This window comes from Ursus americanus, chromosome X (genome assembly GCF_024610735.1).
Source record: "Ursus americanus isolate L20-20 chromosome X, mUrsAme1.1.p, whole genome shotgun sequence".
Lineage (NCBI taxonomy): Eukaryota > Metazoa > Chordata > Mammalia > Carnivora > Ursidae > Ursus > Ursus americanus.
Genome location: NC_142164.1, coordinates 65,531,430 through 65,557,685, shown reverse-complemented (window position 1 = coordinate 65,557,685; position 26,256 = coordinate 65,531,430). Strand labels below are relative to the sequence as shown.

The 26,256-nt window shown below is 37.0% G+C and overlaps 1 protein-coding gene across 1 annotated transcript in view; it reads right to left on the bottom strand.

Annotated features, from left to right (window-relative positions):
- Window positions 1–26,256, bottom strand: part of TEX11 (testis expressed 11) — a 270,954-nt gene that overhangs the window by 211,073 nt on the left and 33,625 nt on the right. The window contains exons 7-8 of the mRNA XM_087859806.1: window positions 20,801–20,881; window positions 228–313 (exon numbers count right to left, since the gene is read on the bottom strand). Coding sequence (XP_087715932.1) covers window positions 228–313; window positions 20,801–20,881 — 167 coding nt within the window. The remainder of the gene's footprint in view (window positions 1–227; window positions 314–20,800; window positions 20,882–26,256) is intronic.

The window sequence follows — 26,256 nt, the reverse complement described above, 5'->3', positions numbered from 1 at the left end:
GGAATGAAAGAAGAACATACTCTTATGTTACATTAAGAATAGACTACATTTTCCTATCAACTGGCAACATGTAAGAATAAACAACACATGTTAAAGGAATAAATAAATTTAGCATGTTGGCTTTTGAAGTCAGAGAATGTTTAAACTGACAGAGTACCACATAGTAAGTATTTACTGAACTGTATGATGATATCCTTAAGTTCACATTCATTAATTTTGTTTATTACCTAAGCCAGAAAGAACTTTCTTCATATTTATTCTGCTTGTGGGTTTCTACTCCGAAGTTGTAACAGAGAATGTGAAGATACCCAGTCTGCAATAGTAAAAAAAAAAAAAAAGTCAGATTCATGATCTTTTTAACATTAAGAAATCTGTAACAGCTCAAGAGTCTTTAAGACATACTTAAAGTATTCTGTACATCAAAATAACCCACTATTCCTTATTAAAACTTCCCAAATTATCTAAAGAGGAGCTACAAAATATTCAGTTTTGGGTAACAGTTATATATGGAAAAGTAATACATTACTGTTAGAATTTGAAAGGTTCTTTGTAACAGGATATGGGAAACCTAACCATTGCCAGCAAAAGGACAACCTCCTTTGTAGGCTGCCGGTTCCAGCAAGAGGCACGTTAGATCAGTGAGTATAGTCAAAGAAAAAACATCACCATAAAAGGGGATTTTTTTTTTCAAAATCAAGACAACTTTAAAAATTTCTCAAGTTCTGAAACGTGTCCAACACACTGTCTAGTCATAGGATTTATTTAGAAATAGTTTAATGAACCCTCTTTAACAACAAAAATTTTCTTTACATAAATTACCACTGAGATAAAAGTAGGAACAAGTATGTGAATGGTGCCATAGGAAAATACTTTTTATGGATTATCAGCATCTCAGTCCCTGCATCAATGCCGTATCTGACATAATTTTCATCTGTCAAAATACTGGGAAATGGCTTAAGAGAAAATTTTTAAAGTTCTAATAACTTATCCAAATATCCCTTCAGTATTTACAGACGCCCTCTATCCAGAATCTGATTATACCCATATAATGGAGTCCTTTATAAGTTTTACCTGAGTAAGACTACAGAAGCAGATCTTCAATTAAGAATCCAAGATCTGAGGCAAGTTATGCATAAGTAATGTGTAAAGACCTGTCTTCCTTCAAAAAAAGTTTCCTTTTGAATTACAGTACATTCAGAAAGAAATTCAATATGCATGCCTGAGCACTTCAGACCTACTGTATATTTGAATGTAAAATAAAGAATAGCCTTGGTAATGTGGATCTGGCAAGAATCCAGAAGTATTTAAATGCATTCTTGACATTTCAGCAGAAAAAGCTTAACTCATTACATGCCCCAGATCCCATAGGTTCACACAGGGCCACATCAATTATACAGCTATATTGGAATAATGCAGCTCACATCCACTTGCTGCAGAGAGGCCTGTAACTAACTTGCAAGAAGAAAATGGAAAATAAAACTTTTGCCGAACATCTAAGTGTATTAAGTCTTTATTCAGTTTCCCCAGGATTTGTCCTTGCCCTCGCAAAACCTTCAAGTGTACTTACATTAAAGGCTACTACCTAGGGGAAAAAAAGAATACAAAATAATAACAAACTTACAACAGCAAAGCTATAAAATACTAAAATATCTTCGAAGAGACCCACAGCATATTTTCAATGTAATGACAAAAAAAAATCTTTTAACTACCAATACTTCTCCATGCACGCAATCATTTATACATTCAGTAGTAAATATTTACTAAGCATCTCCTACCTACCAGGCACTATTTCAGTCATTACAGATAAATCAGTGACAAAACAGAGAAAAATCCTTGCCCTCATGACACATTTCTAACAGGGTATGAAGTGCTAAGATTCATAAAAATATATCTTTAAAAATATCTTCCCAGGGCACCTGGGTGGTTCAGGTGATTTAAGCGTCTGCCCTCAGCTCAGGTCATGATCCCTGGGGTGGGGGGGCTGTAATGGGATTGAGCCCTGCATCGGGCTCCCTGCTCAGTGGAGAGCCTGCTTCTCCCTCTCCCTCTGCCCTTCCCCCCTCCTTGGGCTCTCTCAATCTCTCCCTCTCCCTCCACCTCTCTCTCTCTCTCTCTCTCTCTCTCTTTCTCTTGATCTCAAATAAATAAATAAAATCTTAACAAAAACAAAAATAAAAAATAAAAATGTCTTCCCAGCATTCCATCGAATGCTAACCTCTCATTTTGCAAGCAATACACAATGGCAAAAAACAATATAAAGAAGGTAGATCTGTAAGTCTGTTGTTAGACTGGTCATACAGAAAGGGGCTTATGGAAGCTCCAGAACCCACGGGATCTCTAGAACCTCCATCCACTGCTAAATCTACCAGCCCAGAAAGACAGCTCCAACTGAATACTCACTTTACAATGCCAACATGAAATTATATGGATGAGTTTTAAAACTCAGATATTGCTGCTAAAAATGACTTTCATCACTAACTTCTCCGTTCAATCGGAGGCCTTGTTTTTTTTTTTTTTAATTAACTAGATAAGGTCATCTTCTCTGCCTTTGTATATTAGGAGTTTAAAACTCAGAAAAAACAAACCTTCTATTATTTTTCCACTCCCAAGTTCTGAATTATTTTTCTTTTTGCTTTTGTTGTCTTTTACACATCTATAGAGCATGTATTTTTACATTTTGTTCAATTTTAACAGTGTAGCAAGAATTGAATGATAATTGCCTGGCTTTCTTCCTTAATGGCTTTAAGAAATTTACCTTCCAATTCCTCCCTGACTCAGCTTTCTTTAATTCTCGGGTATCTCAATAATAATCAACAGGTCATTAGTTATTTCTCTTGGAGCCCTGAAACACAATTTTCCAAAGACTTTATTTCTCTGCCTCGGAACAAACAAGGCATTACCTTCTGCCTTCATGTTAACACCTTACAATAATTCCTAATCCAGTTTTGGGATATAGAAAGGATATCTCAGAAAAAAAGAGAGTTCATTTATTTAACTCATTAATTCCTTTTAAGTAAATAACATTATGTTAGCTCTTCTCTAGCCTTTATTCGATCATTTCCTCTCATTATAAGATTTCCTGCCTTAGATTTTCAGGTCCCCTATCTAAACCTTAAGCCCATCAGAAACACACCAAATAATTTCATTGACCTTTAAAATAAAAACCATGAGTGTCCTAACAATACACCTCTATCAACCACCTTCCACATAAAATACAAACTCTTTTAACTCAGGACTTCAAGGTTGTTTACTAGTAGCAGCCCCATCCTGAAGAAGGCATGATTACTCTTCTTTTACATATCCTAGATCTTCTAATTGAGCCCTTTCCATTCTCTGTACATGTGTTTTTCCCTTTATCAGCACGAACGCTGTGCAAGATACCAAAAGTTTTCTTTTCCTAAACACCACCTAAGATTTTCCTTTCATATATTTCAATATACTACTCAATGTCCATTTACTCTCCAAAGCATATTAAAGAAAGGTTTCTGTCTTTTAGTAATTTTACAATGTGAAACAGATAACAACAGAGCCAGAGCCAAAAGAAATGGTAAAAACATAAAAATCCAAACAATCCAAGAGACTTTACAGAAAGAAAAATTTTAAATTAGTAAGAGTTCAGAGAAGATGCTGCATATTAAATAAACATTTAAAAGCCATGCATTCTTATACATCAGTGACAATTTAAAAATACAATCTTTAAGATCGCTTATGACAGCAATTGAATATGAAACGTTTTTATACAGAAAATTACAAAACTATGTTGAAACACATTAAAGAAAATTATATAAATTGGGATTTATCACATTCATGGATAGGAAGATTCAATATTACATAGATAATGATGCTCTCCAAATTAATTTAGAAGTCAAATGCTATCAACATCCCAATAGCTTTTCACTAAACTATCTCTAAAACGAATATGGAAGGGCAAAGTCCCAGAAAAGCTACAATGATAAAGAAGAACAAAGTAGGACCTGTCCTATCAAGACTATACTAGGTTTTGGGGCACCTGGGTGGCTCAGTTATTAAGCATCTGCCTTTGGCTTCGGCTTGGGTCATGATCCCAGGGTCCTGGGATTGAGCCCCACATCAGGCTCCCTGCTCAGCAGGAAGCCTACTTCTCCCTCCCCCACTCCCCCACCTTATGTTCCCTCTCTCACTATCAAATAAATACATAAAGTCTTTTTTTAAAAAAAGACTATAGTATACTAGGTTTAGGGGTGCCTAGCTGGTTCAGCCAGTGAAGCATGAGACTCTTGATCTCGGGGTTGTGAGTTTGAGCCCCACACTGGGTGTAGAGATTACTTAAAAACAAAATCCTAAGGAAAAAAAAAACAGACTAGGGGTGCCTGGGTGACTCAGTCAGTCAAGCATCAGACTCTTGGTTTCAGCACAGGTCATGATCTCAGGGTCAAGAGATGAAGCCCTGTATCAGCCTCAGTGGGGAGGAGTCGGCTTGAGATTCTCTCCCTCTGTCCCTACCACCCCCCCCCCCCCGACTTGTGCATGCTCTCTGTGTGTCTCTCTCAAGTAAACAAACAAATCTTTAAAAAAGAAGACTATATTAGGTTTAATAAGGTCCTCCCAAAATTCATGTTTACGTGGAACCAGTGAATACTACCTTACTTGGAAACAGGGTCTTTGCAATGTAATCAAGATAAGGTAAAGTTGGATTGGGGTGAACCCTAAAAGGACTGGTGGCCTTATAAGAACAGCACTCTAAAATATAAATAAATCAAAATGTAATTCTAAAAATCCACAGGATTCACCTAAATCAAAGGAAGGTAGAAAAAAAGTAAAAACGGAGAAGCAAAACACAGAAAAAAACAATAGAAAACAAATCAAAAAAAAAAAAAAAAAGCCAGCATCAAGATCCTATTTAAGACATCAAATTAAGTACACACAATGAAACCCTGCTCTCTTGAAACCCCAATAAAATGACAGGACAGGGAAAAAAATTGCTGTGAAAAGCAAATATCAAAATTTACCATCTTAACCATTTTAAATGTACAATAGTGTTAACTATATTCATATCATTGTGCAAAAGATTTACAGATTTTTCATCTTGCAAAATTGAAAACTATACCCACTAAGCAGTTCCCCATTTCCAACCCTTCCCCCAACCTCTGTCAAGTACCATGCTACTTTCTGTTTCTATAAGTTTGACTACTTTAGATACCTCATATAAGTGGAATCATACAGTATTTGGATTCTTATTGACTGGCTTATTTCTCTTAGCATAGTCTCCTCAAGGATCATCCATGCTACAGCATTTAACAAAATGTTTCCTTTTCTTTTTTATAAAGATTGTATTTATTTATTTATTTAAGTTTATTTGAGAGAGAGAGACAGAGATAGCAACACAGAGCATAAGTGGGGAGGGAGAGGGAGAAGCAGGCTCTCACTGAGCAGGGAGCCAGATGCGGGGCTCGATCCCAGGACCCCGGAATCATGACCTGAGCCAAAGGCAGATGTTTAACTGACTGAGCCACCCAGGCACCCCCAAAATGTTTTCTTTTTAAGGTTGAATAATATTCAATTGTATATGTATACCACCTTTTAAAAAATCCATTTATCTGTTGATGGACATTTGAGTTCCACCTCTTAGCTATTGTGAATAATGCTGCAATACACATGGGTGTGGCAATTATCTGTTCAAGAACCTGCTTTCAGAAATTGAAGAGGACACAAAGAAATGGGAAAAAATTCCATGCTCATGAATCAGAAGAACAAACATTAACAATGTTTATACTACCTAAAGTAATCTATACATTTAATGCAATCCCTATCAAAATACCACCAGCATTTTTCACAGAGACAGAACAAACAATCCTCAAATTTGTATGGAACAACAAAAATCCTTGAATAGCCAAAGCAATCCTGAAAAAGAAAAGCAAAGCTGGAGGCATCAAAATTCCAGACATCAAGCTATATTATAAAGCTGTGATCATCAAGACAGTATGGTACTGGCACAAAAACAGACACATAAATCAATGGAACAGAACAGAAAACCCAGAAATGAAGCCACAACCATATGGTCAACTAATCTTTGACAAAACAGGAAAGAATATCCAATGGAAAAAAGACAGTCTCATCAATGAATGGTGCTGCAAACACTGGACACCAACATGTCAATGAAACTGGCCCACCTTTTTACACCATACACAAAAATAAATTCAAAATGGAAGAAAGACCTAAACGTGAGACAGGAAACCATCAAAATCCTAGAGGAGAACACAGGCAGCAACCTCTTTGACATTGGCCATAGCAACTTCTTACTAGACACGTCTCCAGAGGCAAGAGAAACAAAAGCCGAAATGAACTACTGTGACTTGATCAAGATAAAAAGCTTCTACACAGCAAAGGAAACAATCAACAAAACTAGAAGGATACCTACAGAAGGGAAAAGATATTTGCAAATGACCTATCTGATAAAGGATTAGTATCCAGGGGCGCCTGAGTGGCTCAGTCGTTAAGCATCTGCCTTCAGCTCAGGTCATGATCCCAGGGTCCCGGGATCGAGCCCTGCATCGGGCTCCCTGCTCAGCGGGAAGCCTGCTTCGCCCTCTCCCACTCCCCCTGCTGGTGTTCCCTCTCTCACTGTGTCTCTCTTTGTCCAATAAATAAATAAAATCTTAAAAAAAAAAGGATTAGTATCCAAAATCTATAAAGAACTTATCAACTCGGGGTGCCTGGGTGGTATAGTCGGTTAGGTGTCCAACCCTTTATTTCAGCTTAGGTCATGATCTCAGGGTCCTGGGATCGAGCCCCATGTGGGCTCTGTGCTCAATGGGGAGTGTGCTTGATATTCACTTTCTTCCTCTCCCTCTGTGCCTCCCCACTGCACTCTCTCTCTCCCTCTCTCTGAAATAATAAATTAATAAAAGTAATTAATTAATCTTTTTAAAAAAAGAAACAAAACAGATGAACATAAGGGGAAGGGGAAAAAAAGAGAGGGAGCCAAACCATAAGAGACTCTTAACTACAGAGAAGAAACAGGGATGCTAGTGGGCGGGTGAGGAGCTAAACGGGTGATGGGCACTAAGGAGGGCACTTGTTATGATGAGCACTGGGTGTTATTTTTTTAAAGATTTTATTTACTTATTTGTCAGAGAGAGAGAGTGAGCACAAGCAGGGGAAGTGGCAGGCTCCCTGCTGGGAGCCTGATGCCAGACTCGATCCAAGGACCCTGGGATCATGACCTGAGCTGAAGGCAGATGGGTAACCTACTGAGCCACCCAGGCATCCCTGAGCACTGGGTGTTACATGTACATGATGAACCACTAAGTTCTACTCCTGAAACCAATATTACACTATATGTTAACCAACTAGAATTTAAATAAAAACTTTTTTAAAACTTTTAAAAAATTGGAAATTATCAAGCATTAGTGAGGATGTGAAAAAACTGGAACCCTTGTACATTGCTGATGTGACTATAAAATGGTACAGCCAATGTGGAAAACAAACGCTTCATCAAAAAGTTGAACATAGGGATGTCTGGGTGGTTCAGCTGGTTAAGCGTCTGCCTTTGGCTCAGGTCATGATCCCAGGGTCCTGGGATCAAGTCCTGCATTGGGCTCCTTGCTCAGTGGGAAGCCTGCTTCTCCCTCTGCCTGCCATTCCCCCTACTTGTGCTCACTCTCTCTCTGGCAAATAAATAAATAAAATCTTTAAAAAAAAGTTGAACATAGAGGGGTGCCTGGGTGGCACAGTCCATTAAGCATCTGACTCTTGGTTTCAGCTCAGGTCGTAACCTCAGGATCATGAGATCAAGCCTCACATCGGGCTCCACCTCAGTATGGAGTCTTCTTAAGACTCTCTCTCCCTCTCCCTCTGCCCCTCCCCTTGTGTGTGTTCTCTCTCTCTAAAAATAAATGTTAAATCTTTTTTAAAAAGTTGAACATAGAATTACCATATGACCCGGCAATTCTAGTCCTAGACATATATCCAATAGAATTGAAAACAGGTACTTAAATACTTGTACTCAAATGTTTAGAACAACACTATTTACAGTAGTCTAAAGGTGGAAACAACCCTAAAGGTCCATCCACCAATGAATGGATAAACTGTGGTATATGAATATAGTGGAATTCTATTCAGCCACAAAAGTATAAATCCATAGATACAGAAAAGTATATTGGTGCTGCCAGTATCCAGGGAGAGGGGGCTGTAGGGAGTGATTGCTTAATGGTTACAGGGTTTTACTTTGGGGTGATGAAAATGTTTTGGAACTAAATAGAAATGATGGTTGCATAATATTTTGAATATACTAAATGAACTTGGTCACTTTAAAATGGTTAATTTTATACCATGTGAATTTCACTTCAACAAAAAAAGTTTTCTAAAAAGTTTTAAAAATCAACAAACCATAAGACTCTTAATCATAGGAAACAAACTGAGGGTTGCTGGACGGGGGGATGGGGTAACTGGGTGATGGGCATTAAGGAGGGCAGGTGATGTAATGAGCATTGGGTGTTATATAAGACTGATAAATCACTGACCTCTACCTCTGAAACCAATAATATATTATATGTTAACTAAATGAATTTAAATTTTAAAAAATAAAATAAAGAAGAAATAACACCCAATAATTTTTTTTAAGTTTTAAAAAAATCACACATGCATGAATATTTATAGCATCATTATTCATAATAGCTGAGGCTATAACCCAAATGTCCATCAGCAGATGAATGGTTAAACAAAATGAGGTATACACATACCATGGAATACTGCAATAGGTAACTTCATTGAGACAGAAAACAGATTAATGGTTTCCAAGGGGCTCAGAAGAAGGGGGAATAAGGAGTTACTTAATGGTGTGGGGTTTCCTTTGAGGATGATGAAAATGTTTTGGAACTAGACAGAGGTGATAGTTGTACAGCGCTGTGAATATACTGACACTGAATTGTAAACTTTAAAATGGTTAATTTTATGCCACAGAAATTTTACTTTAATAAAAATAAATGTATTGGAGATAAACTAAAAAAAAAAAAAACCCCATTATATTTCTTAATAGTAACATCAGAAACTAGAAGACAATGTAATGGAATCTTTAAAATGATTTCTAACCCATAATTCCACATCTAGTCAAACTATAAATTAAGTGTGATGGTAGAATAAAATATGTTTACACATGCAACGTCTTTAAATAAATTTATATCCCAGGGGCTCCTGGGTGGCACAGTCAGTTAAGCATCCAACTCTTGGTTTTGGCTCAGGTCATGATCTCAGGGTCCTGAGACTGAGCCCTACATCAGGCTCAGCACTCAGCACAGAGTCTCCTTGGGATTCTCTCTCCCTCTCCCTCTGCTCCTCCCACTCATGCTCCTGTTCTCTCTCTAAAATAAGTAAATAAATAAATTTTTAAGTAAATAAATTTATATCCCAACCAACTATTCTCAGGAAGATACTGCAGGATATGCCCCACAAAAATGAGGGCGTAAAACCACAAAAAGAAGGACACAGAAATCAAGAAATAGGGATCCAAACTAAGAGAGAGCTGAAGGCAATTCCCAAGTCAATGGAGGAAGAATATCTCAAACAACAACTGTGTAACATGCCTGGAGAGCAACCTGTCCAGATTAGAGCAGATCAGAAACTACAGGAGAGATTTCCTTGAGCAAATGAAACGGATAAAATAACTAAAATATTTTAACATATTGAAAAGTTTACACAATTAGGGGGGAAACAATATTAGGAAAGAGATAATATTAGGTATACATAATACTAATTCATCAGGAAAACCAATACAAATTATTAACTCCAGGGAAAACAAAATGTTGTGCAGGAAAGAAAAAGTAATCATAGTACCCTATACGGTTCAACTACAAATAGCATTTACATGAACATAGCAGTGTAAACACTGAATATTAATATAATCAAAATTATGGTATAACTATATAGAGATGATGGAGTGAAGTGGAAGTAGGCATATAAGTGGTGGAGGAAGGGGAGGCTGAAAAAGATTTAAATTCATGTTCTAAAGTGGCAAGTCAATAGATGATACCTGAATCTGAAAAAACCAAGAAGTAGTAAAAAAAAAAAAAAATCAAGAAGTAGTAGTAGTCCAAGAACACTACTCAGAGATAGGAAGGTAAAATCTGCTAAAAGAACCAACTAAAATATCTGAAAGTAGCAGTTCTGCAAGATTAAAAAATGGGGTGGGAGGGACTGATGATTTTATTTGGGGGGGGGGAACTGATGATTTTATAACGAGAACTGCAGAACTATTTTTCTCCTTAAACCATGATCATACATACAGTGCTAAAAAATAAAAATTACATGTAAAAAGTTGGAATAAAAAGTAAACCATACACATTTAAAAATAACCATGATTGGGGCGCCTGGGTGGAGCAGTCGGTTGAGCATCCGACTCTTGGTTTCAGCTCTGGTTGTGGTCTCAGGGTCATGGGATCGAGCCGCATGCACGGGTCTCTGAGCTAAACAGAATCTGCTTCAGATTCTTTTCTGCCTCTCCCCTGCGCTCTCTCACTCTCTCTCCCTCTCTCTAAAATGAGTAAATAAATCTTAAAAAAAAATAACAATAACAGACGGAACTAAAAGTAAATACTGACGCATGTTAAAAGGATTAGTCTTCTAATGGATATATATAGAGCCTTACTATAGCCGGGCTTTCCATACGCTGTAGGTATTTATTTAAAAAGTATATAATTCAGTTAAAATTAGTGGAACAAGCCATTACAAAGATTCCAATGAGTCATTTTTAAGGCTCAAATGATTTTGAGTTTGGAATGAAAGTTGATACCCTTACGTGATTTATGCTCTCCCAGATACAAAATGCAGTGGGTGGAAAGGGTCAGAGAAAGCAATTACATGCTAACTAGCCTGTAACAGGCAGAAAACTGAATTTTACTTCTAGAGGCATAATTCATTTGTGTGCCATGAGAGTAGATTTTTACTAGAGAGAGATATGTACAAATTCTTAAATATGTAAAATCATATGTTTCAAATATTTGGCTACAAAATGGTTCACTTTAAATAGACAAAAGAAAATAAAATCATGGCAAAAGTCTAGGCAGCCTACACTTCATTTAGAAACTTTGTGCCCCTAACAGAGCAGCAACGAAATCTAACTGAATCTTGAACTAATTACTTCAAAGGATTTTAGAGACCAACTGGCCATTTTTTAAATGAAATGTGTAAATTTCTTGTGTAAATGAAAAGTTTCACAATGAAGTAAAAATTCTATACTAAAAATATATTCTAGAGCAATCTAAAAACAGAAATAAAAGATAAAATCAAGCTGAAGACATGAATCAACTAATGTAAATAAAAATCCAATTAAAGTTTCAAACTTTGGGGAGAAATATGTAAAAGAATTAAGTAAGCAATCTGCTAAAAGAAAGTTTTGCTATAAAAAATATACATATACACACACTCTGGGCTATTGCCCAGGGCTTCTCTAAATCAAGCACTAGGAATTTTTATGCTGAAGGAACATTTGAGACCATGTTGTCATATACTCATTTTATAGTTGTGGACACTGAGTTTCAGAGCAGTAAATATCTCACCACTAGGCACACCAGTAAGTAGCCCCTTCTACAATGCTGTACACATAGATCACAAGCCTTGTTTTGAGTAATTATAAGAGTCTCAAATATCAAAAAGAGAATCTCTATGTTCTATGTACCAAGGTAGGTAAGTATATGCAAAAAAACTTTTTAAATAAATGCTCAAATTGGAAGAATTTTCTAACTCTCACTAAATAAAGTTCAGTTAAACAAAATACCACTATGTCCCAATTATTCCCATTAATTGATTTTTCACTATGTACCTATAAAAAAACTAGAGACTACACCTGCTATTTCCAACCATTTCTTTACTTGATTTCACAACACCTCCATCAAGCTCCTGGAACTGTTGTGTGGCATACATTTACTTTAAAATAGAAGCTAATTAAGTTTAACTTTCTTCAGAGTAGGTTTTTTTGGTTTTTTTTTTTTTTAGAGCTTCATAAAATCCTCTTCCAAGGGCTAGAGACATCCCGATGTCAAGTCAGCTATTCCTGGTACCCAGTTTTCGTGTGTGTTCTCTTCTCTGTAACAATAGCCACTCAAATTACAGGATTTTAGGAATTTATTTTTATAGTTCTATAATTTTCTGAAGGGAGAAAGACTCTGGGACTGAGTGGCTTCCTTGATAAGATTCCATGCAATCAGCTAGTATAAGAATGTATTGTTTATCCACCCATGGGACAAGTACGGAGACTCAGAACCTAAGCAGGGTAAGAAAGCATCTACATGGAGTAATGGCCAGGCATAGGGTGTTGAGGCAGGTTAAGGGGAGTGTGCATCCATGCATGGAGGCCCAGAATAAAGAGCTAGAGCATGAGGAGGTAGAGGAGGGCATCCGCACAGTGGAGAGAGTGGCAGAGGAGATGGAAAATTGGTTACATATAGGGGATACTAATTAAACAAGCAAATACATTAAGGATACTAGAAGCTAGGTTTCTCATTACTGGAGAAGAAAATTAGAAATATTGAAAGGGAGAACATTAAGATGAACACTTTGGCATTAGATTGAAGTTGAATGTCTCATGGCTTTCAGTACATTAAATAGACAAACAGCTATATTGAGATGCTACAGATAAAGGTGGATAGAAATGTGTAAGTGTGTACATATATGTAACATATATATATATCTTGTATATAAATATATACGTATCTATACATAAACAAATGTGTGAATAAATAAACACACACACATTCTGTTCACTGAGAGGGTCTGAGAGCAGTGACACCCCAAAAGCAATAAGCACACCTACTGCCCAGATCTTGGCTTCTAAGTAACATTTTCCATCAAAAGGAACCAAAGCAACTGAGAGAAATAGCTGATTCCATGGCTTAAGTGAAGAGTATGGGCTGAGCCTGGAACGTTGTACAGGGACAGAAAGGAAAGAAGTACTCACAGGTGATGGCAATCAATTAGGGAAGTCAATTTATAGGGGCTCCTAATGGCAAAATCTGGGAAAAGGTGAACATCAAAATAAATTGAGTTTAGCTCTGGATAAGATGGATAAGTACATGCCACCCTTCCCCTCCCACTTAATGTAACTATGAAACCTGCACCAACTGCATGAAACTATTTGAGGTCTCTGAAAAGAAAACAGCAGAAAGCAGATTGGGGAAGAATACCAGAATTCAAAGTAACACCAAGATGGTTGTGAGTTTACCATTCTTTTCCTCTGGTACATCATGGCCTAAATGAATGCAGCCAGAAACTAAGCATAAGTACTGTGGTGCACACTGAGAAAGTATCTCTAGTTCTGGTTTCAGTTACTTAGACAGTGCAGAAATCCCGTTTTGGTTTTTTTCTCTTTCCTCCATTCTGTTGTATTATACTAAGTGAAATAAGTCAGATGGAGAAAGACAAAGGAGATCAATTGTAGGGCGATGGATGGTATAACTAGACTTGTGGTGATCACTTTGTACTATATACAGATGTTAAAGTGTAAAGCTGTACACCTGAAATTTACATAAATACATACATAAAATTTTTTTAAATGTTAACATACAGCTAGTATATGACCCAGCCTTTTCATTCCTAGAATACCCAGGAGAAATAAAAACACATGTCCACAAAAAGATTTATACATGAATGTTTAAAGCAGTTCCACTTGTATTAGATTTTTAAAAAGCAGCTAAAAATTAGAAATAATCTGAATATCTCATCTACAGGGGAATAAACAAATTGTGATCCATCCATATAATGGAATTTTACTCTGCAATCAAAAACAAACTACTAGGGAGACAGTCTTTCACATACTAGTCCACTCCCTTCCCAGTGTTGGCCTCACTGAAATAAATTCCCTTCTTGTTTCACCACCAAAACAAATTAACAAACAAAAACTACTGACATGAACAAACACATGGTGAATCTCAAAATCATTATACTAAGTAAAAGAAGGCAAATCATGATTCCATTTATATAAAAATACAAAAGACTGCAAGCTAATCTATAAAGACAGAAAACCAATCAGTGGTTGCCTGGGTAAAAAGATAGGAGCAGGGGAGGAGGAACAGGAGACAAAAGAAAACTTTTGGGGGTTATGGATTGTGATGGTGGTTTCATGTGTGTATACATACGCCAAAACTCATCAAACCATAAAATTTAAATGTATATGATTTACTATATCTCAATAAAGCTGTTTTGGAAATGCCAATTTCATGAAACATGAAAGCAGATTAAAAGATACTAAAGAGATGGGACAATTAAATGCAAGCATAATCCTGAACTGGATCCTGGACTGGTAGGGGGTGGGGAGAACAAATGCTATAAAGTACACTATTTGGACAATTAACAAAATTAGAATATGGGTTATAGATTAAAGTACTTATTAATGTTACATTTATTGAATTCGATCATTGTTCTGTGTTTATAAAGGAGAGAATATTCTATTCTTAAGCAATATATACTGGGGTCGCCTGGCTGGCTCAGCTGGTAAAACATGTGACTCTTGATCTCAGGGCCATGAGTTTGAGCCCCATGTTGGGGATAGAGTTTACTTTAAAAAAAAAGAAATACACACTGCAGTATTAAGCAGTAAAGGTGCGTGATGTACGCAGTCTTCTCTCAAAAAAGAAAATAACAATATATCAAAAATTATAGAAAAACACATGAAAATTTCAACTGATTTAAAAAAAGTAGTTTACAAATTCCACAACCTCTCACAATGAAAACACTCAAACAAGGAATAGAAAGGAGCTTCCTCAACATGATAAAAGCTGTATCATGAAAAACCCACAGCTAACATCATACTAACATCATACATCAAAGACCAAAAGCTTTTCCTCCAATATCAAGAACAAGACAAGGATGCCAGCTTTCATCACTCCTATTCAAAACAGTATTGGAAGTTCTTGTTAGAGCAATTAAAAAAGGAAAAAAAAAGAAAGCATCCAGATTAGAAATGAAGAAGTAAAACTATCTCTATTCACAGGTGACATGATCTTATAAGTAGAACATACTAAAGAATCTTTTAAAAAAAAGCCCTTTTATAGGTAATAAGTGAATTCAGCAAATTTGAAGGTTACAAAATCAACACACAAAAATCAGCTGTATTTCTATACACTAGAAATGAACAATCAATTAAGGAAAATAAGAAAATAATTCCATTTACAATATCATCAGAAAGAATAAAATATTAGGAATAAATTTAACCAAAGAGGTATAGAACTGTACACTGAAAACTATAAAACATTGCAGAAATAAGTTAAAGAAGACTTAAATAAATGGAAAGACATTCCATGTTCATGGATTGGTGTTAGAAGGTGGGGAGGGACTGTCCTCCAAACTGAGAAACCACTTTGAGACTGAAAAACGAAGTAGGCAACTTCATACAGTTTACAGGTTTATTTAGGGTAACTGACAGGGAGGATTGGGCAGATAATGATCAGGGCAGCTGCATCTATTTTCCACAGAGTCTAGACCTTAGTCTACAGATTTTATTGAGCAAAGGGACACGAGGGAGGGCACTGTAGTGAAATCAAAAGGTCTATATACACTTCAAAGGGTTTGCATGCACCTGAGAGCTAACATTTAAGAGACCTCATGACTCTATGTGCGCATCAAGATGGGAAAAGACTATACTATCTCTAACACATCCATGAGAGGTTAAAACAAGCCTCCCCACATTCCAGCTTTGGTGGGCATTTCTAAGGTGTGTACATTTATCTCCAAGGGGCCAAAACACGTAGCTCCAAGAGAACTCATTGAATAGACAGGAACAAGATGGAGAGCCAAAGATGGAGTACTGTCAGCACACCTACAAATGGAAAACTTAGTATAAGATGACAATGCTATCCAAATAGATATATAGATTCAGTGTAATCCCTATCAAAATCCCAATGACCATTTTTGAAGAAGTGGGAAAACCTACGCTAAAATGCATATTAAATCACAAGGGACCCAGAAGACCCAAAACAATCTTGAAATAGAACAGAGTTGGAGGTCTCACACTTCCCCACTTCAAATGTATAGCAGAACAAAACAATAATCAGAATAGTGGAGTACTGGCATACGAATAGACATAGAGACCAACAGAATAAAAGCGAGAGCACAGGAAGTCTGAAATCTATAGTCAATTGGCTTTTGACAAGGGTATGAAGACCATTCAATGGGGAAAGAATAATTTCTTCAAATGGTATTACAATAAATGGATATCCACAAACAAAATAATGAACTTGGACCCTTACACTTCACACCATACACAAAAATTAAAATGGATCAAAATCCTGAACTTAAGAGCTAAAGCTGTAAAACTCTCAAAGGAACACAAGAATCTTCATGACCTTGGCTTGGCAAGTTTCTTAAATGACACCAAAGGCATAGGCAACAAAGGAAAAAATAGATAAACTGGACTTAATCAAAATTAAAAACTTTTGTCCATCAAAGGACACTATCAAGAGAGTGAAAATACAACCCTCAGAATGGGCAAAAACATTTTCAAATCATATAAGCCTTTAATATCCAGACGATATAAAGAATTCTTACAACTCAACAACCAAAAGACAACCCAATTTAAAAATAGGCAAAGGAAAAAAAACACTAGGCAAAGGACTTTAATAGACATTTCTCTAAAGAAAATATATGAATGCCCAATAAGCACATGAAAAGATGTTCAGTATCATTATTTATTAAGGAAATGCAAATCAAAAGCATGAGAAACCACTACACACCTACTAGGATGGCTATAATAATTTTAGAACCGGGAAAATAAGAGTTGGTGAAGATATTGGGGCACCTGGGTGGCACAGCGGTTAAGCGTCTGCCTTCGGCTCAGGGCGTGATCCCGGCGTTATGGGATCGAGCCCCACATCAGGCTCCTCTGCTATGAGCCTGCTTCTTCCTCTCCCACTCCCCCTGCTTGTGTTCCCTCTCTCGCTGGCTGTCTCTATCTCTGTCAAATAAATAAATAAAATCCTAAAAAAGAAAAAAGAGTTGGTGAAGATATGGAAAAATTCGAACCCTCATACATTACTGGTGGGAATGTAAAATGGTGCAGCTGCTACAGAAAACAGTTTGGTGGTTCTTCAAAGAGTTAAACACAGAATTACCATGTGACCCACCAATTACAATCCTAGATATTTATCCAAGAGAATTAAAAACAAAGGTTCAAGGTGCGCCTGGGTGGCTCAGTTAAACATCTGGCTCTTGATTTTGGTTCAGGTCATGAACTCAGGGTCGTGAGATTGAGCCCCACGTTGGGCTCAGAGCTCAGCAGAAGTCTGCTTCTCTCCCTTTCCCTCTGCCCATCCCTGTGCTTGCTCTCTATCTCTAAAATAAATGAATCATTAAAAAAAAACCAAGGGTTCAAAAAATAATAAAAACAGGGATTCAAACAGAAATTGATACATCAATGTTCATAGAAGCATTATTTGCAATAGCCAAAAGATGTAAACAACCCTAGTATCCATCAACTGATGAATGGATAAATAAAATGTGGTATGTACATACAATGAAATATGATTCAATCATAGCAAGGAATACAATCTTTTTAAGATTTTATTTATTTATTTGACAGAGAGAGAGACAGCCAGCAAGAGAGGGAACACAAGCAAGGGGAGTAGGAGAGGAAGAAGCAGGCTCCTAGCAGAGGAGGGAGCCCTGAGCCGAACGCAGACACTTAACGACTGAGCCACCCAAGGAATACAATTCTGACACATGCTACAACATGGGTGTATCTTAAAAATATTAATGCTAAATGAAGTAAGCCAGACATAAAAGGATGAGTATTATATGATTCCAATTATACCTAATTTCTATAACAGGAAAGTCCATAGATAGAAAGTAGATCAGAGGATACCAGGAACTGTGGAGAAGAGGTAACAGGGAGTTACTGTGTAATGGGCACAGAGTTTCTATTTGGAGTGATGAAAAATTTTGGGAACTGACAGTGGTGATGGTTATACAACATTGTGAATGTACTTAATGCCAATGAATTATATGCTTAAAAATTGTTAAAATGACATATTTTATGTTATACATATTTTCCCACAATAAAAAAGTTTTTTTATAGTAGAATGTCAACTAATAAATATAGAAAGAAAGATGGAATTAGAAAAAATAGCCAATTGTCAAACATCACAGTACTAATTTAGGTAAGAAATATCAATGGATGGTGAAAGTACGATGAGAAATTGGACTTCATATAGTTTCCAAGTATCACCCCACAAAATACTTATGAATAACACAGGGAAAAAATACATACATTTATAGTAGAGAAACCTGGAAGATAACATTTTAATCAAGAGATCAAAATTAGCACCACCAATAACAGACTACATCAATCCTGTCTGCCACCCAATAGGAAGCCATGAGGAGAATATAGAATCGCTTCTGTGATTTTCTGGTCCCAGAGTCATAATTTGTTCTAAACATGAGGAAGCTCTGAACAAACTCAAATTAAGGGTGGGGGAATTAAGAAGATGTTGCTTAAGGGTAGAAACTTGCAGCTAGTAGATAAATAAGTTCTGGAGATCTAATGCACAACATAGTAATTATACTAAACAACACTGTATTATAAATTTCAAAATTGCTAAGAGACTAGATCTTAACTGCTCTCAACACAAAAGAAAAAACAAACAATGATCATGGGATATAATAAAGGTGTTAGCTAACACTACTATAGTAATCATATTGCAATATATAAACGTATAAAACCAACATGCTGTGTACTCCAAACTTACACGATACGTCAATCATATCTCAAAAAAATTAACATTAGGGGAAGGGAAAACTGAAGCAGGGGAAATCAGAGGGGGAGATGAACCATGAGAAACTATAGACTCTGGGAAACAACCTGAGGGTTTCAGAGGAGAGGGGGGTGGGGGGATGGGGTAGCTGGTGATGGGCATTAAGGAGGGTACGTGTTGTAATGAGCACCGGGTGTTATACGCAAACAATAAATCATGGAACACTACATCAAAAACTAATGAAGTACTGTATGGTGACTAACATAACATAATAAAAAAAATATTTCAGATACCTGAAAACTCAAAAAAAAAATAAAAATAAAAAATAAAAATAAATTTTAAAAAATTAAAAATAAAAAAATAAGACACTGCCTGCTCAGTAATCTTCAAAACTGCCAAAGTCATGAAAGTCAAGCAAGAGTGACAAAGTGTTCCAGACTGAAAAAGACTAGGTACAATCCGAGACTGATTCCATTTTGTATAGAGGACAGTTTTGGGAAACTTGAATGAGGTCTCCATGTAAAGGATAAAAGGAGCTCTTCGTACTATTCTTGTAACATTTTTTTTAAATATGAAATTGCCTTACATTTTTTTAAACTTTTTAAAAATTTTATGGAATTTTTTTTAGTAATCTCTACACCAAACATGGGGCTTGAACTCACAACCTCAAGATCAAGAGTTATGGGGCGCCTGGGTGGCACAGCGGTTAGGCGTCTGCCTTCGGCTCAGGGCGTGATCCCAGCGTTCTGGGATTGAGCCCCATATCAGGCTCCTCCGCTATGAGCCTGCTTCTTCCTCTCCCATTCCCCCTGCTTGTGTTCCCTCTCTCGCTGGCTGTCTCTATCTCTGTCAAATAAATAAATAAAATCTTTAAAAAAAAAAAAAAGAGTTACATGCTCCACAGACTGAGCCAGCCAGCCACCCCTAAGCCTAGGGGCGCCTGGGTGGCTCAGACGGTTAGGCATCTGCCGTCAGCTCAGGTCATGATCTCAGGGTCCTGGGATCGAGCCCCACGTTGGGCTCCATGCTCAGTGGCGAGTCTGCTTCTCCCTCTCCACTCCACTCGTTCTCTCTCTCTGTCTCTCAAATAAACAAAATCTTTAAAAAATAAAAAAAATTAATTAAAAAAAAAATTTTTAAAGCCTAGAAGAGAGGGCGCCTGGGTGGCTCAGTCGGTTAAATGTCTGCCTTCAGCTCAGGTCATGATCCTGGCGTCCTGGGATCGAGTCCTACATCAGGCTCCCTGCTCAGCAGGAAGTCTGTTTCTCCCTCTCACTCTCCCTCTATCCACCCCCCCCACCCCCGCTCGGGCTCTCTCTCTCACTCTCCTTCTCTCTCTCAAATAAATAAATTTTTTTTAAATAATTTAAATAAAATAAATTAAAAAATAAAGCCTTGAAGAGTAACTAGCATATAATTGGTAATATATACTTACTAAATTAAGTTCTACGTTGTAACAGAATTTTGGGGAAAAATAAGACCAATCTCATAAGTAGGTGTAGTACATGAAGCCCCAGGAACATTCACCTTAGCATCCAAATATATCTTTATCAATTCCCTCTGTGACAGTAAAGAGTGAAATAGACATAGGCAGTGAAATAACAAAGAAAGAATAGAAAAGGGAGATAAAGTAGAAAAATTAAAAATTATCAACCCTGGAATTTTGATGAGAACCAGACTGGGAAGTAGGATTTATTTACCCCATCAATTGTCTGACACCCCCACAACCCAATACAGAAAAATACGATGGCAGTGATAGGATTAACTGTTATTGACCTTGCCAGCAGGGAAATAAACTCATTTTTTCCCCATTCTTTCATCACACAGCTTGAAATATGGAGGAAATGTTATCAAAATGGTTTGACAATAAAAGGGAAAGCAAAGAAATTTTAAGAAATAGCCCTTTGCTTTTTTAAACAATCTTTCTAGTAAAGAACAACGAAAATATTTCAAAGATCAGCTAAATGAGTGAAACTGACCTCAAATATAATCTCTGAAGGGCTGCATGAAGTAGTCATGATTCTACCTAGAACCCGATATAGCATATTTTCAAATTCTTGGAGAATAAATGCAGAGATTTCACTCACCATTTTGGGGAACCTCATCAACATATCCTTACAGCGCAGTGCACACGTAGATGCTCTTTGAAAATCCCCTCGAGCACATGCCTGAGAAAGTGAAACAATTATCAATAATTGGTTAAAGTGAAATAACAAGCTATTTGTCTATAAGTCAATTTTAACATATTTTTAACTCACGTTAAAAAGTCTTAATTTGTTTTCTAATCTTTTTAGCAACACTGGTTGATCTAGCTAAACATAATAGCCAGCTCAAAATACAAAAAAAAAAAAAAAAAAAAGAATCTTGCGTAACACAAGAGTTGATAGTGATGGGAGTCATTTACTTTTTTCTGGAAATGGTAAAACTGGTGTACATCTTGTGTTACTATAGTATGATACAATGCCATGTCTAATAGATGCTTCCCCAGCTTGAATAACTCTTATATTTATCTCCACATTAGAGGGATTTTTTAAATGTTAAATAGGAGTCTTTTGTCCTACAACAGGCTCACAATAACCTCATAGTCTGAACTGATGTGAATATTTGCAATGAACGGCAGCTAAGTGCAATCCTATCTTGGAGCCAGAAGAGCTACTCTGATATTTATTATATATAGCCTTGAACCTTACACTCTCATGGTTTGTTTCCTCATCCATAAAATCAAGACAATGTGCTATATTATCTCTAAGATTCCTGTCAGCTCTATCATTCTGACTGAACAACTTCAAATGAATGAAAACATCATTCACACATGTTGGCACTTGTAGAAGAGGCTTGTTTCAGTCACTTAAAAGTTTAGGAAGATCAGTAGGAGAAGAAAGAGATAAAGAAAGGGGGGGGTAATCAGAAGGGGGAATGAAGCATGAGAGACTATGGACTCTGAGAAACAAACTGAGGGCTTCAGAGGGGAGGGGGTGGGGGAATGGGATAGGCTGGTGATGGGTAGTAAGGAGGGCACGTATTGCATGGTGCACTGGGTGTTATACGCAACTAATGAATCATCGAACTAACATAATATAATAAAAAAAGTATTTAAAAAAAAAGTTTAGCTGACAAGGCATATTAAATAAAAACATGGATATATACAAGAAAATAATTTGATGAAATACTTTATAAGGGGAAAAATCCCTATATTTTCTGTGTTCTTTTCTCTTTCTTATGTGACATCCAATATTCTTGTGCTTTGGGTAACAAAACAGTTGAGCAGAGAGAAGAAAAGATGAAGAATGTAAGAAGCCAGCTTCTCTTTAGTTTTCTCCTCTGTCTACCTGCTGAATATTAAGCTTGACATCTTGTTGTGTAGAAACCCTCCTCTAAGGCTTAAATGCTAGACTGTGTTAAAGGGGAAAAAAATTATAAACATAAGAGCCTCAATAAGCCAAATCTCAATTATCTACAGAGTTTACAAAATAATATTCACATCTATACAAACAGATGTTTGATGAATACTTGCTGATTGATTCATTATTCAAGGTGGAGGAAATCATCATAAAAGAGAAATGCTGAGTGACAAACCCCATATCGGAGAATGCTTTCTGTTCTTACAACATATAAAGCAATACAGTGCTGCAAAAAGTCCATAAAGTATCCATCATTAATCAGATTTCACCTTAGTAGAAATGAAATCTCTAATAATTCAAGGTAGCTTTGAAACTTTATTCATCTTATTGGGCCACAAATCAATATTTCAAACCCAAAAGACAGAGAATTCGGGTACAAGTCTTAAAGAACAGGCAGCATGATGTAATGCTCTAGCAACCTTTGGTGAGCACCAAAGCTCTTCAAAAATCACAGGCCCTGGTCCCATCACTTGTAAATTCTGATTCATTACATCTGGGATGATGCCCAGCCTATGCCGATGTAGTAAAAGAATATGGGCTTTGGATCCCCAGTTTTTCTGCCTTTTTTAAAATCAAAATACAGTTGACATACAATGTTCTATTAGTTTCAGGTGTACCACACTGTTATTTGACAATTCCACTTCTTTGCTCAGCGAAGTTAGGCAAGTCACAGCCTCTATGAGCCTCAATTTCCTTAACTGTAAAGTAAGGACAAGTAATACCTACCACACAGGACTGAATTTATGAGAATCAAATGAGATCACAGATGTGAAAGCATTTTGTAAACGTTAAGACAGTATACAAAAGGGGCACCTGGTAGCTCAGTTGGTTAAGCGTCTGACTCTTGATTTTGGCTCAGGTCATGATCTCAGTGTCATGAGATGGAACCCTGTGTTGGGCTCCATGCTGGGTGTGGAGCCTGCTTAAGATTCTCGTGCTCCCTCTCCCTCTGCCCCTCTCTCCTCCCCCTCTCTCCCACCCTCTCTAAAAAGAATAAAAGACAGTATACAAAAATGTGAATAATTTTAGCAGTCAAAGCTACCACCAGTGCCAAGAATTGTAATAAAAGAGATTATTTGCCGTTATGTGGCACTCACTGTTAAAGAGAAGAAACCTCTTTCAAATCATATCCTAGCAGATCTATAAAGTATTGTATAGACCAAAGAACTTAGGTTTCCCCTTCATTAGAAGAAAAGCTCCAAGGCTGGATCTGAACTGCTGCTTAACAGCAGTGGGTTATTACTTTTATGCAAGAAATTAAATGCTAGACTGACCATCCCCTAATATGCTACTAATTGCTAATGACAACATAATCAAACAACAGTAAACTATGCTGAATGGATCCACTAAAAACTTATGCTAACTTCAAGTAAACCCTCACTTCAGCTCCACAATCAAAACTGTTACAGCTCCTAGTACCATGTCAAGTACGTAGTGGATGCTCAGTAAAAATTAGTTTCTTTCTTTGTTGATTTCCTAAGGACATTTCCCACTCAGATATTCAAGCCTATTTTTCACATTTTTCAAGTACTCTCATAATATGCCGTATCTTCCTACTGTACTCCTCCCCAAAATACTTCACCTTCCACCTTAACCAAAACTCATGTGCTCCCTTATCCAACATCTAATTCTCCTCTGCAATTTAAAATATCTATTTTATGCCCCTTTCCTTACCAGAAAAGTTCAGTCTTAATTTTTCACAGCAGAGTTACTTGTTCATATTTTATTGTGGAACTTCATTCATATTTCTCTTAAAGCAATTACCCTGTTGTAATGCACCTGTTTATACTCTTTATCTACCACAAAATTTACCTTAAGCTCCTCCAAGAGAGGTACTACATACTAACGTTAGAGATCTTTCTACCTCTATCGCACAGAGCATTGACTTATATATACTGACATATATATGTATACACACACACATACAGCAGGCACTAGAGAAATGCTTCTTTAACCCCCTATATATGTATTGATCAGATTCATTTCCATCTCCTGGTATATGACATCTCTTTATTCAACTCCTCCAATCTTCTTCTCCCTGGCTTTTTCTATTCAACCTATGTTTATATATACTCTATTTTGAAAATAACCTTCCTTTAACTATCCTTCTCTGAGTAGCTACAACTCTATTTTTCTTCTCACTGTCAAACATCCTGACAGAATATGCAACAGGAATGGTTCTCAAATTTTAGCATAAAACAGAATTACATGAAAGGCTTGCTAAAACACAGATTGTTGGGCTCTACCTCCAGAATTTGATTCACTGGGTCTAGAGTGGCATCCAATAATTTGCATTTCTAACAGGTTCCCGGTGATATTTTTAATGACCCTTTATTTATTTTTTTTAAGATGTATTTATTTGAGCGAGAGAGTATATGTGCACATGTGCATGACTGGGGGGAAGGGGCAGAGAGAGAGAATCTTCAAGCAGACTCCCAGCTTAGTGTGGAACCCAACACCAGGCTCGACCCCACAACCCATGAGATCACAACCTGAGCTGAAACCAGGAGTCAGATGCTTAACCAACTGAGCCATCTAGGCATCCCCCTAAGGTGATATTGATGCTGCCAGTCACAGCTCTGGACCAATCCTACACAAACAGTTCTGGGGTTTTTGTGTGTGTGGGTTTTTTTGGTTTTTGTTTGTTGTTGTTGTTGTTGTTGTTTTGTCTCAGGAGCCCTAGAACTCTTAAAAAGTATTGAGGACTCAAAGAGATTTTATCTAGGCTATAGCTAGTTGTAATTTCTAATAAAGTTCAATAAAGAGCTATAAAGTTCAATTTGACAACTTTTGCCAGTGTTCTCATTGCTTTTAATTGAACTTAAAACTGAAATGTAAAAAATATTTATTATGCTAAGCAAAATAAGTCAGTCAGAAAAAGACAAATACCGTATGATATCATTCATATGTGGAATTTAAGGAACAAAACAGGGGAGCCTGGATGGTTCAGTCAGTTAAGTGTCTGCCTTCCGCTTGGGTCATGATCTCAGAGTCCCGGGATTAAGTCCCATATCAGGCTCCCTGCTAAGCGGGGAGTCTGCTTCTCCCTCTGACCTCGTCCCTCTCGTGCTCTCACTCTCTTTCTCAAATAAATAAAATATTTTTTAAAAAGAATAGAAAGCCCAGAAATGGACCCACAACTATATGGTCAACTAATCTTTGACAAAACAGGAAAGAATATCCAATGGAAAACAGCCTCATCAACAAACAGTATTGTGAAAAACGGACACCTACAGAAGAATTAAACTGGACCACTTTCTTACACCATACACAAAAATAAATTCAAAATGGATAAAAGAACTAAACATGAAACAGGAGACCATCAAAATCCTAGAGGAGAACACAGGCAGGAACCTCTCTGACACTGACTGTAGCAACTTCTTACTAGAAACGTCTCTGGAGACAGGGGAAACAAAAGCCTAAATGAACTATTGAGACTTTACAAGATAAAAAGCTTCTGCACAGCAAAGGAAACAATCAACAAAACTAAGAGGTAGCTTACAGAATGGGAGAAGATATTAGCAAATGACCTATCTGATTAAGGGTTAGTATCCAAAATCTATAAAGAACTTATCAAACTCAACACCCAAAAAACAAATAATCCAGTTAAGAAATGGGCAGAAAACATGAATAGTCATTTTTCCAAAGACATCCAGGGCGCCTGGGTGACTCAGTCGGTTAAGCGTTTGCTTTCGGCTCAAGTCATGATCCCAGGGTTCTGGGATGGAGCCCCACATCGGGCTCCCCACTTAGCAGGGAGTCTGCTTCTCCCTCTGCCCCTTCCCCTGCTTGTGCTCTCTTTCTCTTTCTCTCTCAAATAAATAAATCTTTTTTAAGAAAAAAAAAAGAAGACATCCAGATAGCTAACAGACACATGAAAAGATGCTCAACATCACTCATCATCAGGGAAATATATATCAAAACTACAATGAGATATCACCTCACACCTGTCAGGATGGATAAAACTAACAACACAAGAAATAACAGGCGTTGGCAAGGATGTGGAGAAAGGGAACACTCCGACACTGCTGGTGGGATTGCAAACTGGTGCAGCCACTCTGGAATATAGTATGGAGGTTCCTCAAAAAGTTAAAAATAGAGCTACCCTATGATCCAGCAATTGCACTACTAGGTATTTACGG